We start from the raw sequence: 17,368 nt of genomic DNA on the forward strand, positions 1-17,368 counted from the left end.
TATGCTTTCACTAAAAGATAGAAAAGAACTTGATGATGCCACCACAATCATTCCATTATTGTATCTTCATTGATTTATTCTCCAAAATGTCACTGCAACAGGTCTGAAAATTTGACCTTAAATTAATGCATTGTAGGTGTAACCAACTGAGACTGCCTACAGATGATCTGAGTTTATGGTGGGCTCACTGTGGTGGGGTCTGAGATCTTGTAGTGGAGTCTAAGCTCACTATGGTGGGGTTCGAGCTCTTGTAGTGAAAACTAAGCCAACTGTGGAGGATTCCGAGTTCCTGTAGTGAAGACTGAGCCTATTGTGGAGGAGTCTAAGCTCACTGTGGTGAAGACTGAGCCTACTGTGGAGGAGTCCGAGATTTTGTGGCTTATCCAAACACTATCCCACAATATTATCTCTAGCAAACAACTTACGTGCTCTTTTTATCACATGTATGAGGGTATGGAAGATCACTATTATGGTACCAAAAAACTTCCAGTTTGCTTGTCCAATAGGAAGAGTTTAACCAAATACCGAGCCTTTGCTTCATTATTTCAATAGTCTGAAGATCTTCACTAAGTTCTAATCCAAAAGATCTGAGATTTTGTTTCATCAATTTTTTAACCCAATCATAATTTGCTTCCTCTTCTCGGCCTTAAGCTTCCTCTCCTCGGTGCTGTAAAGTTCACAAGTTGTGAACTGTTCACTTCTCTGTGTAATCCTTGACCGAATTCGATGGTTCTGAAATGAAGATATGAGTTCATATATATATGGGTTTCACCTTGAAGTGAAGAGACGCGACCTATGGAGGAAGCCAACTTGAGAGACAGGGTATAGGTCGGCTAGACTATAGAAATAAGACATATGACCTTCAAAAATCATTTTCTCTTAGATTATTTGAAGTTAGAAGCTGAGTGAGGGCTCGTTGGAAAGTGGAAAGAGTCCTCTTCAAGATGGAGAAGGAGCCAATGTAATAGGATGTATTCAAGGTGTCAAAAATTAGTTTTCTTTGTGACTGTTCTTGAATTTTCTCTATGTATAAGGTTTATTGGGACATAATGGTCTCCAACCATCATACAAGTGTGTCATGTCTTCAACCATGTCATCATATCATCTCCATGTCATCATATGGTCCTCCGTGTCATTATATGGTCTCCAACCATGTCATCATATTGTCTCCGTGAGTGTAACCTTCAAGAGTGCTTCCATTTTCATCAATGACAATTATTGACCAAGAGACTCGCCCTTGCAGGCATTGATGGTGAAGGAGTTTCCATCCTTGATGAGGTGGTATTGGTTGGATGTCCAGTGAATATTACATATTGCATATACATATAGGGATTTCAAAACACCACTTCATATAGATCAAGGGGAACTACATCTAGTTCTACTTTTTAAATAAAATCAACACTAATAGAAAATATGATTTTATACTATTTTGTTACCTTTATTTTTGCATCCTTATTTACCCATCCCAATGGATATGGGATTGGATGATCATGAACTTACAATATTATTGACCAACTCTACTGCAATGAAATTTGCCTGCGATATTGAGTCGAACAAAGCGTCAATATTTGTCTTCTTGACCTGCATCTTTATATGTAAGGCTATGGTATTTCCATTCTCTTATTGTTGTTGAAGGCCACTCAGATTCGCCTCCATCTGCACTGATGTACAAATGATCTTCTCATCCACTTATGAGTTGCTTTCAACCTAGTTATTTGAATTAGTGGACACGAGTTTCTTCTTCTTTGCATATTTATTTTTGTTCTTCAAGTTAAGCTATGGCTACAACTTCTAGCGCTTCTCCTCTGTATGATCGATAGTGTTACAATGGTTGCAGTGGTTTCTGGGATCATTTGCACAAGTGCATTGTGGTTGTTTTCTTCTTATCTTTCTTCCATTTCCACTTCTTCATCCCCTCCTTAGAAGCATGCTAGTGCTCCTTTTGCTTCGACCCACTTAATTTCCCTTTATTCTAGCATATGTTCTCCAGGTATTGTGCCCATACACAAGCCTCACCCATTAATCTAGGTTTGAAAAACATCACTTTCTTCCATAGATGGGTGTGTAGATCCCCCAAATACTTGAGGAGTACATATGGGTTCTTTGGCAAGATACCCAACATTATGGCCATCTTTCCAAACTTAGTGGTGTCCTCATGTACACTCTACCCTTGCTTCTGCCTTAAATAATGCCACCAGATCCATTGGTTCTCTACATACCCGATAGGGTAAAATTATGAACTTACAAGGGTTTTGAAATCCTCCCACTTTGTCATTGGATAATCTCCCTCCAACCTCAAGGTCTCCATGCAAATTTCCTACTAGGTCAGGGCATAACCCTTTAATTTCAATAGAGCAAATGAAATATTGTGTTCTTCCTGTATACAATGAACACTAAAAATAAACTTCTAATTTCTACAACTAGTGATTAACTTCAAAGCATCTATCTCACCTTGATATGGCTTGATGCTGACCTTTGCTTCCATTTTGAATGGGGACTATGAATGGTTCATAACACTCTAGTTGGGTCAATCTTTTTTGGGTTCTTTTTTTATTCTCTCTATTGTTCTTCCTGCTTTGCTGATAGCCCCTCTGCTCCAATATTTGCGTTAAAAACTCCAAATTATCTGAATAGTCTAAGCTTATTGGTTAGGGCCGCCAAGAGGAGGCTCTCATTACAATTTATATCTACGACTTATGCTTCTAGCCGCACAAACCTCTCCTCTCTGGAATCTTGAGGGTTAGTCACTGATTCATCAGCCATGACTGGGGTTTTGTGACTTTTAGCTTAATTGATATAGATCCCACAATATACCCAAAGAAACTTTCTCTGGTACGAATATGATCTGTAAACTATCATGGATATTCCACTAGACAATTTGTATCAACAGATTTGATAAAATTATGCTTAAAATTGAAAATCTACACTTTGAAGCTTAATTTCTCCTTAGATTTCTAGATTTGTTAATTCTTGTCTCATGCTTATGCATGCAATAGATAAAATATGTAGAGAATAAAGAACAACAAAGTAAAACTCACAAAACATTGAATAATACAATATATAACCTAGGAAACCCTTTGACAAGAAAACTGAGTTGGAAGGTGAGGTCACTTTACACTCTTTCTTTGACTAAAAATGGATGCAAGTACAAAGAAGTGAGGTTTGTGGCACATGGGATGCTACAATGCACAAATCCTCTATGTTTGCTCTCTCCCTAACCACTCTTAGATACTCTGCTCATCTATGGAATAAAATGCACTCAAATATAATGCAACCCCCTTTCCTCCTAGTGCTCTAGTTTTAACATAGCTCGATAGCCTAGTTGTGGTTAAGTTTGACTCTTTCAACTTTTAACTACAATTCCAATATGGACTCTTCTAGAGTCTTCTTCATCGTGATCCATGACTAGATATTTTCCATGAATAATGAGGGGCGACTTGGCATCCTCTCGAATCATGGTGGTTAAAACATGAAGGTCAACTTAAGTGGCATAACTTTTGCATATAGACTTTGATCGAGGCGATTATTACATTGTTGGAAGGGTATTTATGTGTAGAATAACAAAAAAAGTTGCTACACTTTAGCATCAAAGTTTTACCCTACCAAAAAATGCCATTTGATACTTGAAACCATTGCTAAAAGGCTTAAAACCCTAATTTGCCAAATTGTTTCCTACTGGTAAAAATGGCCAAGTGAGCTGCTTCCTCCACTTTTTTCCACCCTAAAAACTTCAAGATAGATGATAAGAAACATAATGATCCAATCCAAATTAGAAACATTCTTGCAACAAGTCTGGATGCATTGGTCCCAACAAAAATATTAAACCACTTAGTGCACTCTTCCAACCGCATAGGGTGGCAAGACACATTAATCTTTAGCTCACATGAAGACATGCAGGGGGGCAAGATGGAAGGGAGCCACATCATGTCAAGGTCGGTGGGCATTAATACTGCGCCATCATCCCCATCAAGGAAAGTCAAATCACACTTAACACCAATGTTTCCATTAACAATCATTCTAGGTCAAATCGTGGGATTTAAATTAGAGATTGATGGATGGACAATGTTGATCGACCATTGGAAGACACTAGAGATTCAATAGATTACAACATTGTCCCACCTAGATTTAATGATGAACAATTAAGGTAGTGTACATAGTGGCCAAATATAAATCTTCTACATTGGAGAAAGGTGCAATCCCAAGTGCACACTCTTGAGCTTGATTAAGCGATATCAAATGCAAGAATGGATAATGGACACTTGCAACAACATTGTAGCAATGTGCCATTGGAATGAAAGACCGAGGCGATCTTGATGGTCATCCAATGGATCTAGGTGATAATAAATGACCTTAACTCCTCAATCAAATATAAGATTCATAATAGGAAATGCCTTATGACGTAATTTGATGAATGAAAGAGGATATTGCCACATGAACCGGAACCTGCATTCAAAAAAAATTTTTTTGAATTGAGAAAGCTTTTTTAAAGGTAATGCCTCATAAATTACTAGTGTCACACAATTGTTATCCATGAGAATTGAGAAAAATAGGAATGAAGACACTATTATTATGACCCCATGGAAAAGGATAAGGAAACAAACACATCCATGGAACCAAATTTATTTGAACAAGAATGAGGTTTCATATGTAACAACTATACATCAAAGACAACCTTTACCCCCCCTAAAATATAATTCTCTGGGAAACTCCCAGGCACTTCCCCCCATTCAAGGATGGCATCTCGTGTAAAGTGGGTAGTGTAGACTTAGTGCCACCAACCTTATGGGAATCAAAGTAAAGACTTGCACAATGTGTTGGATAGGGACTTGTGCCCAAAACCAACTTTTAAATTAACAAAGCTTTACTCATAAGACATGTCACTTAGAAAAATCCTAGGGAAGATGCAAGAGATCAGTGTTTTGGGAGTTGAACCTAGGATAATGTAGGAAAATTATCACTTGTTTATCACTAAGCTACATCTTAATGGATATAAATAATATTGACTCATAGAAAAGAAAGATAGAAACGCAAGTTTCCATGTGTTAAGTTCTTTCCGATAATAAAGAGAGATTTGCTTCCAAATATCAAACACATTCTTATCACATGCCCAATGTGAAGATTTGCCACAAGAAAAACTAGACCCTTGAAAATTAAACGTGTCCTTAAAAGGTATGATATTCCCTCAACCTTTAGGCCCCTCAGCACCATTCGCAATTCCCTCCGATCGGTGAAGGATCTCGTTGACCCTAAGGACATGAAGGGTGTCTACTTGATCCCTTGTTCATGTGGGACCCCCTATATTGGGGAAACAGGACGCTCCATCCATCAAAGGATCTGCGAACATGCGGCCGACCTAAGACATGGGAGATCCAAGTCTTCAGCATTGGCAGAGCATGTGGAAAAGACCAAGCATCAGGTGTGTATTGAGGAGGCCAAGGTTGTTGCCAAAGTTGCTCAGTTCCATCATCGTAAATTTAGGGAAGCTATTGAGATTGAAAAGAGGCCGAGCAATCTCAATAGAGATGATGGCTGGAAAATCAGTAGGTGCTGGATTCCAACACTCTCTTCTTAGTCGGTTTTTCTGCCTCCTCCTTGTTTTTGAACTCTTATTATATATATATATATATACATATATATAATTTTTATTTATTTATTTATTTTCTTATTTTTCCCCTTTTTAAGACTAATTTCTATTAATATATATAATATATTATTAATATATTAATATGGAGACTATATTATTAATATATATTATATTTAATAAATAATTAAATAAATAAATTACTTATATTAAGACTAAATTATTAATATATACTAATAAATAATTAAATTAAATTAAATAAATTACCTTTTCTAACTAACCATTTAAATTATTTTATTTATTTATATATTTTTAATCCTAACTTTATGATTTTAATTAGTATATATATATATATATATATATATATATATATATATATATATATATATATATATATATATATATATATATATATGATTATTAATAAATAAATAAATAAATTACTTTTATTCTCTTCCCTAACAACTTATTATTATAATTATATATATATATATATATATATATATATATATATAATATTAATAATAAATATTAAACAATTTAAATAAATTATTTATTTATTTATTATTATTTTTTTTTAATCCTAACTTCTATCCTAATAACTTAATATTATAACTTTAATATATATATATTAATTAATAAATAATTTAAATAAATAAATAAATTATCTTCTTAAACTAACCATTAAACTAACCACTAAAAGTATTTTATTTATTTTTTAATCCTAACTTTTATCTTAATAACTTAATATTATAACTTTAATATATTTATATCTATATATATATTAATAATTATTAATAAATTAATTAATTAATTTTTAAAAGTTAAAAATATTTTATTTAGTAATACTAAAAATAATAATGATATTAAATTAATGAATAATAATTTGACCTGGGTCCTAAGGTCAAAATTAGCCGTGGGTGGAGTCTTAGACTATTTAACATGCTAAGTTGCATCTGTTTATTCAAATTGTTCTAACGATGAACCACACTTGTTGGTTTGAAACTCATCGACAAATGTCTGTCTACATATGATTTTCGCCGAAATTATTCTTTCAACTATTAAACGTGAGAATTAAATTTTAAGCTAATATTATATTTTTTTAAAACAAATTTACCAAATCATTTTTAAAATAATTATCTATTAATTTTTTTAAGATAAATATAATTTATTTTAAAAATGACCAAAACTACTTAAAAATTATATAAGATATATAAAAATCTAAATAATTAAAAATAAATATTATCAAACTAACAATTTATAATTAAACAATTTAAAAATCAATACTCACTCTAAATTTTTAGTACCCAGTCTTTTAAATTATCCACAAAATTTACAATTATATATATATATATATATAAAAATAATGTACGACAGAAAACTTTTCGTGCATACTAACAATAGGAAGAGAAATGTCAAAATCAGTGGGCCGTGCCTACGTTGGCGATGGAGAGTTCATCTGGAGCACGGAATCGGCGCCGTTACCACCATCCATTCCTGTGCAACTACGTCTCCTCCAAACAAAATATTTTATTATTTTCCTCTTTGGGTCTTCCCTATAAAACAACCATTTTACTCGCGATCCCTTTAAAACAGAATAATGGAGAAGGGCTTATCGGCTTGTTCGTCTCGGGAGGGGCAGAGTGAGGAGAGCTTAAGTGTTGCGGGTCGGAGAATTGAATCGCTAGTGAGGCAATTAGGTGCGACTTCAATGGAGGGGCAGTCAGATAGAGATGGGGATCTTAGTTTTCAGCCAACTGCGGGTTCTGCAGTCTCTGCATTCCAACATTTGGAACAGGCTCCAGAGGATCCGATTCTTGGGGTATTTTCTTCTTTCATCACCATTTTTCAGATAAAAATATAATTGCTTGTATCATTGTTATTGTAATCGCCTTGAAGAGTTGAGTTTAATCTATAAATTTGTGTAAATGTACCCAGAGACAGATTAGGTCTTTTGATTTTGCCTCGGCCTTGGCTAAGGTCAAGGCTCAATTATAATACCAGGTTTATTACACATCCATGTTGTTACCTGTGGGTTGTGAAGGTTGCACCTGCACATTTAATTTTTCAATCACCACAGTCTATCATTTTACAATTATGTGGACAGCAGCCTGAGTCACCGGACCATTCTCTAAATCACCCTCTCCACAAGGATCCATAAAAATTTGCTTGAAAAAGACAGTGAATGGTAGCATCCTGTTAATTATTTTGCTTGTACTGGTTCTTCCAAAACAATCCAACAAAATCACTCTAAAAGAAGAGGGCGAATGAGAAAAATTCATGAGTCAATCTCCGTGTGCCCTGAAGAGGGCAAGATTTCATGTGATCCATGTTGTTGACGATGCTTTGGTTTTTAACTACTGGATCTATTTTAAGCATTTCTTTTATTATCTATGCATATCTGGGTATCGTTTTGGATGCAGACTCTTTATATATTTGTTAAGATATATTATACACTCTTTTGAAGAATCACAGTGTGTTTAAGAGGAGATGGGATATTTGAAATAGTTGTGTATGGTATTAGATTTAGCTATTTAGGATGAGATGGATTATTTAAAACAGATGTTGTATTTAGATTTAGATTTATGAAATGAAACTATAGATAAGTGCAGGAGGGTTTCGAACAACTTTTTGCAGAGGATGTTGCCTCGTTTTTCATGTTAACTTATTTCTAGCTGTTGATAAGAAAAATAAGCTTTCAGCTTGTTCTGGTTTTTGGCTTCTTTTATTAAGATAATTATTATCTGTGAAGGATATTTTCTGTTTAGTATTCAATGTTTTTTTGGCTTCAGGAAGAAAAATATCTTGGGTCGATGATTGAGATAATGATTTTATTTTGGTGACCACTAACACGACCTTGATATGAAATATCAGAGGTTGTAGTTTATGGATATGGTATTTTGAAATTATGGGCTGATTTTGATGGTAATTTATACTTCCAAGGAATTCTGGAAGGTGTTGTGCTTCTACTTTATGATTTTATTCATGGTGTGCATTGCATTAGATTACACAATTCATTCTGCACATTAGGTATATTACAAACTTGCATCTTCTCCAACTCTAGGACAGCTTCTCGTCTTCCATAACTTTAGGAAACCTTCATTTGTATTCATTTTTCTCTCATACCCTAGTGATTAGTAGAATTTTCCTTCATTAGCTCATTACCCATCTTTGCTTATTTTGATAAGCCTAATAGGATTGTTTCAACAGTGTGTCTCCTTCCAACCTATGCTTTTCGAAATCTGAGGGCAGATAATTTAATATTATCTTTTGGGAAAGTTTTTGTGTCAGTGTTCCAGTTTTGCCATACTCTGCTACAACAAGCTAGTCCAAAGATGACATGCTTTGGGCCAATTTGTTGTGTGAACATTTCAGTTTATATGATTTTCGGTTTTTTCTTCCTCATTTCATAGCATGCATGTTAGATTTGTGTGTCAAACTACATGCCAGTCCAGAGTTTGTAGAGAAAATCACGAGTCCGTGAACTAGTTTATTCTGCCGTTCATTTTTTATATCAGCAGATGGGCTAGTCAAAATATATGGAAAATTCTGAATTTGGATGGCTCTGTAAACTGGTTCGTTCATTTTATTGTCCTGCTAAAGTTTTCACCATGTCTACATTTCTGCCTTTATGGTCTTTTTTAACAAATACGCTCGCGGTTATAATTACCCCTGTTTGTTTGTTAATCAGTTTTATCGCATTAACAAGATTGTCGCTTTATGTGACCAGGTGACAGTTGCCTATAACAAAGATCCGAGCCCTGTGAAATTAAATTTGGGTGTTGGGGCGTATCGAACTGAGGTAATGTTTTACACTTTTACGATAAATGGGCTGTTAATATGGATACATAGATCTTTATATAAATTGTATATCTGACTGGATATGAAGCAGTGTTACAAACCCTGTTGTTTACCTAGACTCGTGCGTCAAATCGGGCTTAGTCCAAAAAATGAGGCAAATTTAATTTGGCGGTGAGTCAAATTCACAGCCAATGAGTCTCACTCGTGACTCGTCGTGAGTACTTGTGGGTCGGCCAAGTTTTCCCAGAGCCTGAATTTTCCTCTTATATTATTAAATTTTTCTGTATTATCCGAGTATTTTGTAAGTTTTTTTCCCGAGCCCGAGTCAAGCTTTCCCCGTTTGGCCTTGCTGAGTTTTTTTACCAAACCGATTATGCATGTCGATTACGGATGTTTAAGAAATATAATTTCAATTTCCGACTGTAATGTTGAGCTACTGAAGCTCATTTTGGATCAACATTTTTCTTTAATTCCAGGAAGGAAAACCTCTCGTCCTAAATGTTGTCAGACAAGCAGAGGAGCTCTTAATTCAAGACAGGTATACAGTCACTTACAAGTTGAACTTGTTTGAAGGTTGAGCCCTTGTAAATCAATCAATTGTTTTGCTTTAAAGAACTTCAAGTTTATCAGTCTATGCTTTTATGCAGATCTCTATATAAGGAGTATTTGCCCATAACTGGTCTTGCGCAGTTCAACAAACTAAGTGCAAAGCTGATACTTGGTGATGGAAGGTACAAACGCTAGAGCATAGGATGATTTAGAGAAATATTCTAAATTAACTTATTGATGCCAATATTTGTTTCTGTTTTAACAAATCTGGAAGTGTAAATTTATTGCCTTTTGTGTCACCAGTCCTGCTATTGCGGAGAAAAGGGTTGCCACTGCACAATGCTTGTCTGGAACAGGTTCACTCAGGGTTGGAGCTGAGTTTCTGGCAAAGCATTATAGCCAAGTAAGTTGTTTTGTCAAAGAATTTTGAGTTCACTCGTATCCTATTTGATATGTAGAAAGTGAAAAACAATTCTATGATTTATTACTTCTCTGGCATGTTGATAAATTTTATCATCTTACTGAATGAAACTTATTGGTATCTTTGCAGCGCACCATTTATATTCCAGTACCCACATGGGGCAATCATCCCAAGATCTTTACTCTTGGAGGATTGAGTGTGAAGACATATCGCTATTATGATCCCAGAACACGTGGGCTTGATTACCAAGGTTAGATAATATTTCCTACTTTATTATTGTTCCCTTGATTTGTCTTGCCTAAATGGAACCCGTATGCAAAAACTACAACACCGGACATAAGAAAAGAAAAATGCAAATCTGAAATAATCCCATAAAGAGAATTAATAAGGGAAAGAAAAAATTGAGGTTAAGGATTGACTTGATCATGAAAGCCTTAAAACAATTCAAATTGTAATGAATAAACACCAACATTTCATCCTTGCAGTGAATGCTTCAACTTGGACTACCAATACACCATTTAAATATGGAACCAACAAAAATGACGGAAAAGTAGTGTTTGTTTTGAAATTTGGAAGTATCTTGTGTCTGTGCATCAAATGATTGCACAAGTTTTTTTGGTAGACAATATTTCATTTTTCTTTCTGTACTCTGAACAGGTATGCTTGAAGATTTACAAGCAGCTCCACCTGGAGCTATAGTGCTCCTTCATGCATGTGCACATAATCCCACTGGTGTAGATCCTACACAAGACCAATGGGTAGGAATTCGGCAATTAGTAAGATCAAAAGGTCTGCTGCCATTTTTCGACAGTGCTTATCAGGTTAGCTAATATCAACACATTGAAACTTTCATTTCTATACGATATTTTCCCTATCATGTGTGGTGAAATTGAAGGATGGATTTGTTTCTCTTTAAATTGTGCAACAAATCATGACCTTTCACTTCTTTGATTCAGGGATTTGCCAGTGGAAGCCTTGATGCAGATGCATACTCTGTTCGTTTGTTTGTAGGAGATGGTGGTGAATGTTTTATTGCTCAGAGTTATGCAAAGAATATGGGGCTGTATGGGGAGCGTGTGGGTGCTCTTAGTATTGTAAGGACATCTAACCTCAAAACTACTATGTTTTCCGGGATAAATTTTATTTGTAAAAATATTATATGGCTCAGCTGACATATTCTATTTGAATTTGTCATATGGTTGGATATCGAACCGTTAGATTGGTTTCTTGAAGTGAGCACTTATTGTTACAGTGATATTTTGTTTAATATATTTTAAATAATTTGAATGATGTTCTTTCAGGTTTGCAGGAGTGCAACAGTGGCAACTAGAGTTGAAAGTCAGTTGAAATTGGTTATTCGCCCAATGTACTCAAGCCCCCCTATTCACGGTGCTTTGATTGTAGCAACCATTCTCAGTGACAGGCAAGTGTTTCATATGTACATTTTCTCTAGCATGTCAATGATAGAAGTTTCACCGCTTACTATCTTCTGCATATTGACAGTATTGTACCTAATGCAGGAATCTGAATTACAATTGGACTGTTGAATTGAAAAACATGGCAGATCGCATTATTAGCATGCGCCATCAACTCTATGATGCTCTGAAGGCTCGCGGTGAGATTCTGTACTGTATGCTCCATTAGGAACCTTTCAACTGTATATCTGGCATATTCACACCACATCTACACTCTGGTTAATGTATTTGTTGATATTCATTCACGGACAGGAACCCCTGGAGACTGGAGTCACATTATTAAGCAGATTGGAATGTTCACTTTTACTGGCCTGAACAAAGATCAAGTTGCATTTATGACTGCAGAGTACCATATTTATTTGACTTCTGATGGGTCTCTCTCTCCTCCTTCCCACTTTTGTGTGTTTTAGAAAAACACAGTAGAAGTGCTCAATTTACTATTGATTTGGAACATAAATGCCAATTCACTAACTTGTCATTGCTGTTGCAGGAGGATAAGTATGGCAGGTCTGAGCTCTAAAACAGTCCCACATCTTGCAGATGCTATCCATGCTGCTGTTCTCCGCCGTGGTTAGCAGCATGGTTTTCCATACAATAACTTTAGCATAAAATAAAACATGCAAGGCCTGAACTTGCAAAGCAGATTTTCTTGCAAGAGGCAAAGAACTGCAGAAAATTTACTATCTTCGTATCTTTTGATTTTTCGTGCAGTACATTACTTATTGAGACTTGAATAATTTAGTGTACATAGCATCTCTTTCTGAAGTGATAAACTTTGAAATTATGTAGCAACTTATCCTTTAAACCTTTAATCAAAATCTTTCTTTTTACCATTTGGTGGTTTATCAAATTTAAGTTAATAGAATTATGAATCAAATATACAATAACTGCCTAGGATTTTTCTTGTATATCATATACTGTCACATCAGGTGGGGAATTATAACTTATACTACATGCTTATTGTTCTGCTACTATGGATGTTTTGCATGAAAGTCTCTTCAAGGGAATTGTATTTTTGATACACAGCTTATTGATAACTTTGTAAGATTTGGTGCTTGTAGAGCAATTGGAATATTTGATGAAAGTATGATTTGACTTTATCTTAGAAAATGTTGTGACCAAACTGTACAACATTGTAATACAAAAATTAGTCATGTTTGTTAGACACACAAATTGGAAGCCAAACTCAAACGTATATTAAATTATTTCAATGAATGATGTACACAATTTACATGTAAATACATAAAGAAATTGTTGATTCAGTTTCCGGGTCTTTTTGGACTCTAATAACCACTCACCATAACACAAAGTAACCCAACCTTAATTCCGAGGATTAGCTCTCTAACATTCCCCCTTTAATTTGAAGGGATATATCAAAGTCCAAGAATCAGAGCTCAAAATGCAAAATTGCATCTCAGTCAAGAGTTGAATGTCTCTCAGAAATGGTTTTCAAAGGATGACCAGAAACCAAGGGTGGTGGATTTTAAGAGAACCACAAACGATACCCCACGTTTGGAGCTTTCATAGCAGTTCTTAGACCAATAAACAAAGTCAACTTTGGAGCCATCAATGTAGTTCCTTGAACAATTCCGAATCTGGAAGTGCTCGTTGACAAACAACTCATTTAACAAACACTGAAGTCTTTCTAGCTTTAACTGGTACAAGTTGTGGCTCATGCTTGTGGATTTTTGACAAACTCGCTTGACAAACCTTCGAACCTATCACAGACTATCAACGATTCCCCCCCTTGTCGGATACAACGTGAGAAGTATTCTTCATCACTGCAAAACTAATCTAACACTCTCGAACATATCTTGCGGTATGACCTGTAAATCTTCTTGGCTGTTTTCGACCAATCCCAAAAAGAAATCCATTCAAAATTTAATTTCTCTTGCAGTAGTCTTTTTTCTGGAACATCTGTTTGAATGGTGATTGCGCTTTCCACAATGCTCACATGGGTGAAGATCAAAACACTGATTTTTGACATGTCCAATTCTATTACATTGTTGACATTGATCAATTTGTTTTGGAACAACACCATCCATAAATCCAACACTACAAAATTGTATAGATTTAGAAAAATCAAGAATATTAAAATATACATCCATGACATCTTTGTTCAAACAAAGTGTTATTTTGAACAAACACTAGTTTAGAATCACAAATTTTCTTTTGAAGTTCGTCTCGTTGTCACTGCGACTCTAGCTCCAAGAATTCTTGTAATAAACTTTGAAAAAGGGTGTCAACTACCACTGAAAATGCACCCAATACAAGTGAATTTACAATGATTTCACCAGGTGTGGGGTTCAACCAATCATGCGCCCATCTTCCAAATACAACATTGATCATACACTTTTAATTAAACATGAACAACTTTTAAAACTTTGACTCTTCAATTCAAACTTTGAATTCAACTTTATAAAATTATATAAGGCCACTCATTGAACAAATATTATAAATCTATGATATCATCAACCATTTAAAAAAATATATATCATATTTTGGCATTCTTCAGATTAATCGAACTATGACATTAATGACATGAAAATACAATTAGAACTGAGACTTCCCACGACCTTGAAACCACTTGACATAGCAAACATTTTTCAGTTCAATGACATCGTCATCACTTATCCCTGCTTTGAATGTTGCAAAGATATTTGAATCATCACATCCTCTTTATCTTTATGCATCCAATGACACATCAACGATCCAAATAATTCTTGGGGTATCTAAGTGTGAGAGTGTGTTGACTGAAACTCTAATTACCAGGCAGGGGATCCAAATGTAGGATTGTACATATCAATTGTGTAGAGTCAACACATTTCTTTTGGCCAATTTGCAATGGGGTCGTGCATCTTTTGATTTATAATGCTTTATGTCGAAAGCTTGTGTAGGATGACAAGGCACACAAAGATGAACCACAAGAGAGTAATTTCAAACAGCTTGATCCAAAAAATGGATTGATAATGATGGAAAGAGGGCTTTGTATCAATCGAGATAGGAGGGTGGCTATGATTGGTCGTTGAACACAAGCAACTTCCTCAACATTATTTCAACGACTGCAAAATCCCTTTTAATGTAAGTTCCAACCGACAATGACCCCAACACTTCTTTGCTTTGAACTGCAATCTATGTCCGTAGTCATGCTTAACAGCTTCAAATGACTGTATGCTACATGCTCACGGCCCCAAGATTCACTCGACAGAGCATATTAACTACGCTCTCATTCAACAGAGAATTTCACTGACTTTGATACCATTGTTAGACACAAATTGGAAACCAAACTCAAACGTATTTTAAATGATTTCAATGAATGATGTACACAAAGTACATATAAATACATAAAGAAACCGTTGATTCAATGGCTGGGTCTTCTTGGACTCTAATAACCACTCATGATAACACAAACTAGCCCAATCTTAATACTGAGGATTAGCTCTCTAACAAGGTTTTGCCATGGCTTGAATTCCAAAACAAAGGTCTTAATAGCTAAGACACAACATAGCCTGCCATCCTAGTTCCTGCCATTAAAGGTTCTGTAGGTATATTGCTTTACAAGCTGTAAAAGTAAAAACACGTGACAACATCCTAAAACCAGAAGGAAAAATTAGAGTATTCAGTGTACATGTGTTGAAAAATGTAACTAGGTACGGTTTGCATAATGACGTGTAATTGTGATTTTATGTATTTAATGTAAAGAAGAAAAATACAATTATTATTGTAATGCTTGTTTCATGGGTTTCATGAGTAAGGAATTTTATTTTTAGTTATGGCTCCCATTGTGAGCCCATAGGATTGGTCATAAAGTCAAATTGAATATGAAAGACTCTTTTTGGTTATGTTACATATTTGTATGAGTTATTAAAAGATTAAAAAGGCCCTCCAAGACCAAGCTAAAGCACCTCAAAATCGAGTAATGGAACCTCACCAAAGGACATGTCGGTCTAGATCTCTGTCAAGTCGACTTATATACACGGGCAAACCATTATAAATAGGCAACTCGACTCTCATTTGAACACAAACAATTCGGTGAAGTTTTGAAGTAAGAGAGAGTGCGAAATACACTCAAGAAGAACCTCCATCCAAGCGAAGAAGGGACTAGAAGCCGAGTTCATTTTGGATTTGTTTAGGGCTACTTTGATGTCCCACATGTGAATAAGAGAGGCATCATCTGCTGCAGGGGAAGTCGAGAAAAATTGTAATCATCTTGGGTAACCGACTTTGGAGAAGGACAAGTCAAAAGGGAAGTTGAGTTAAGCAAGGAGTCTCTATCCTAAGCGAAGGAGTTAAGGGCACTATCTAGAAAGTGACACCTTCCAAGTGCTCCAACTAGGGTTTTTGAATTAGGGCCGAAAGTTGTAGATCTGTCCTAAGAACTGAAACACTACAAGGCAATCGAGGAGGAAGAAACAAGGAGTTTGACTGTTGTTAACTAATGGAAGGAGAGGAGGTTTTTTTTCTTGGTCTTGGAGTGGCAAATAGATCAAGGGTCTTGTTCTTGGTATTCATCAATTGAAGTCTCTGTAAGAAGAAAAAATTGCTTGGGTTTTCCTCTCAAGTGGGAGAGGTTTTGGCTCTGGCTGACAACTTACATCTTGTGTCTCTTGTCTCTTTATTGTTTATGCATTGGTAGTTGTTTGGTGAAGAAGAACATTATAACAATCTAAGTAAAGAGAAGATCTTAAACTAAAGAAGTAAAAAACATTCACAAGTAGTTTTCATAAGAAGAAATCACCTAATTGCTATGCCTTAGATTTCTAAACATGGTATCAAAGCTAAGGTGACAAGGTAAAGGAAGGGCATCTTATCAATAGATGCTTAAGGATTAAATCTCGAGAAAGACATCAAAGCAAATTGAAAGATATCAATGTGAAGTTAAGATCTACAAAGAAGTATCAAAACCCTAGATCGAAGAAGTCTACACCAAGAAGTCTTGGGATCCTCAAAAGACCACAAAAGACCCTACTCAAGTTGAAGGGACTTATGAATCAAGTTTCTTGAAGACTATTCATCCTAGAGAAGCAAGATCAAGGACGTTGTCATCATCTTCAAAATTTCTAAGGCAATTTCCTCTCGTTAAAGCAAGGACCTTACCATTGAAGAATATCATCCAAGAAGAATCAAGACATCATCAAGAAGTCATCATTATCAACAAGGTTATCACTATCAAAGGATCTAAAGTGATATCCTTCTTTGTGAAGTCAAGGATCACTCTTGAAGAGATCTATCTTCATCAAGGATAAGTTCTCTATCATCTATATTATCATCAAATTCAAGGAGGCAATGAGTGGAAGAAGCATATTCACAAGCAAGTATATTTAATTTTTGCAAGGAAAGCAACAAATTGGTTGAGGCTTCAAACTATCTTGCGTGGAAGAAGATGATAGATCTGAATCTCATTGAAAATGAGATTATGAAGATGCTCAAGCACTTGCAAAGTTTATGAAAGGGGAAGTGAAGACTCAAAGGATTCTCATAGAATCCATCAAGGATCCTCTCATTCCATATATATCTAAACTCGACACCTCAAAGAAATAT

At 35.2% G+C, this 17,368-nt stretch overlaps 1 protein-coding gene across 1 annotated transcript; it reads left to right on the forward strand.

Moving 5' to 3' along the window:
- Positions 1-7,132: 7,132 nt before the first annotated feature.
- On the forward strand, positions 7,133-12,660 carry LOC149192462 (aspartate aminotransferase, cytoplasmic-like). Its single transcript, XM_089404609.1, has 12 exons — positions 7,133-7,403; positions 9,312-9,383; positions 9,859-9,920; positions 10,030-10,113; positions 10,235-10,334; positions 10,482-10,602; positions 11,010-11,173; positions 11,309-11,446; positions 11,654-11,775; positions 11,873-11,967; positions 12,080-12,200; positions 12,318-12,660. The coding sequence occupies exons 1-12, from the start codon at positions 7,182-7,184 to the stop codon at positions 12,400-12,402; spliced, it is 1,386 nt and encodes a 461-aa protein (XP_089260735.1). The 5' UTR covers positions 7,133-7,181; the 3' UTR covers positions 12,403-12,660.
- Positions 12,661-17,368: the final 4,708 nt, after the last annotated feature.

Source organism: Pinus tabuliformis, chromosome 2_2 (assembly GCF_031772625.1).
Source record: "Pinus tabuliformis cultivar Carrire ecotype Pingquan chromosome 2_2, CPIR1, whole genome shotgun sequence".
NCBI classification, from domain to species: domain Eukaryota; kingdom Viridiplantae; phylum Streptophyta; class Pinopsida; order Pinales; family Pinaceae; genus Pinus; species Pinus tabuliformis.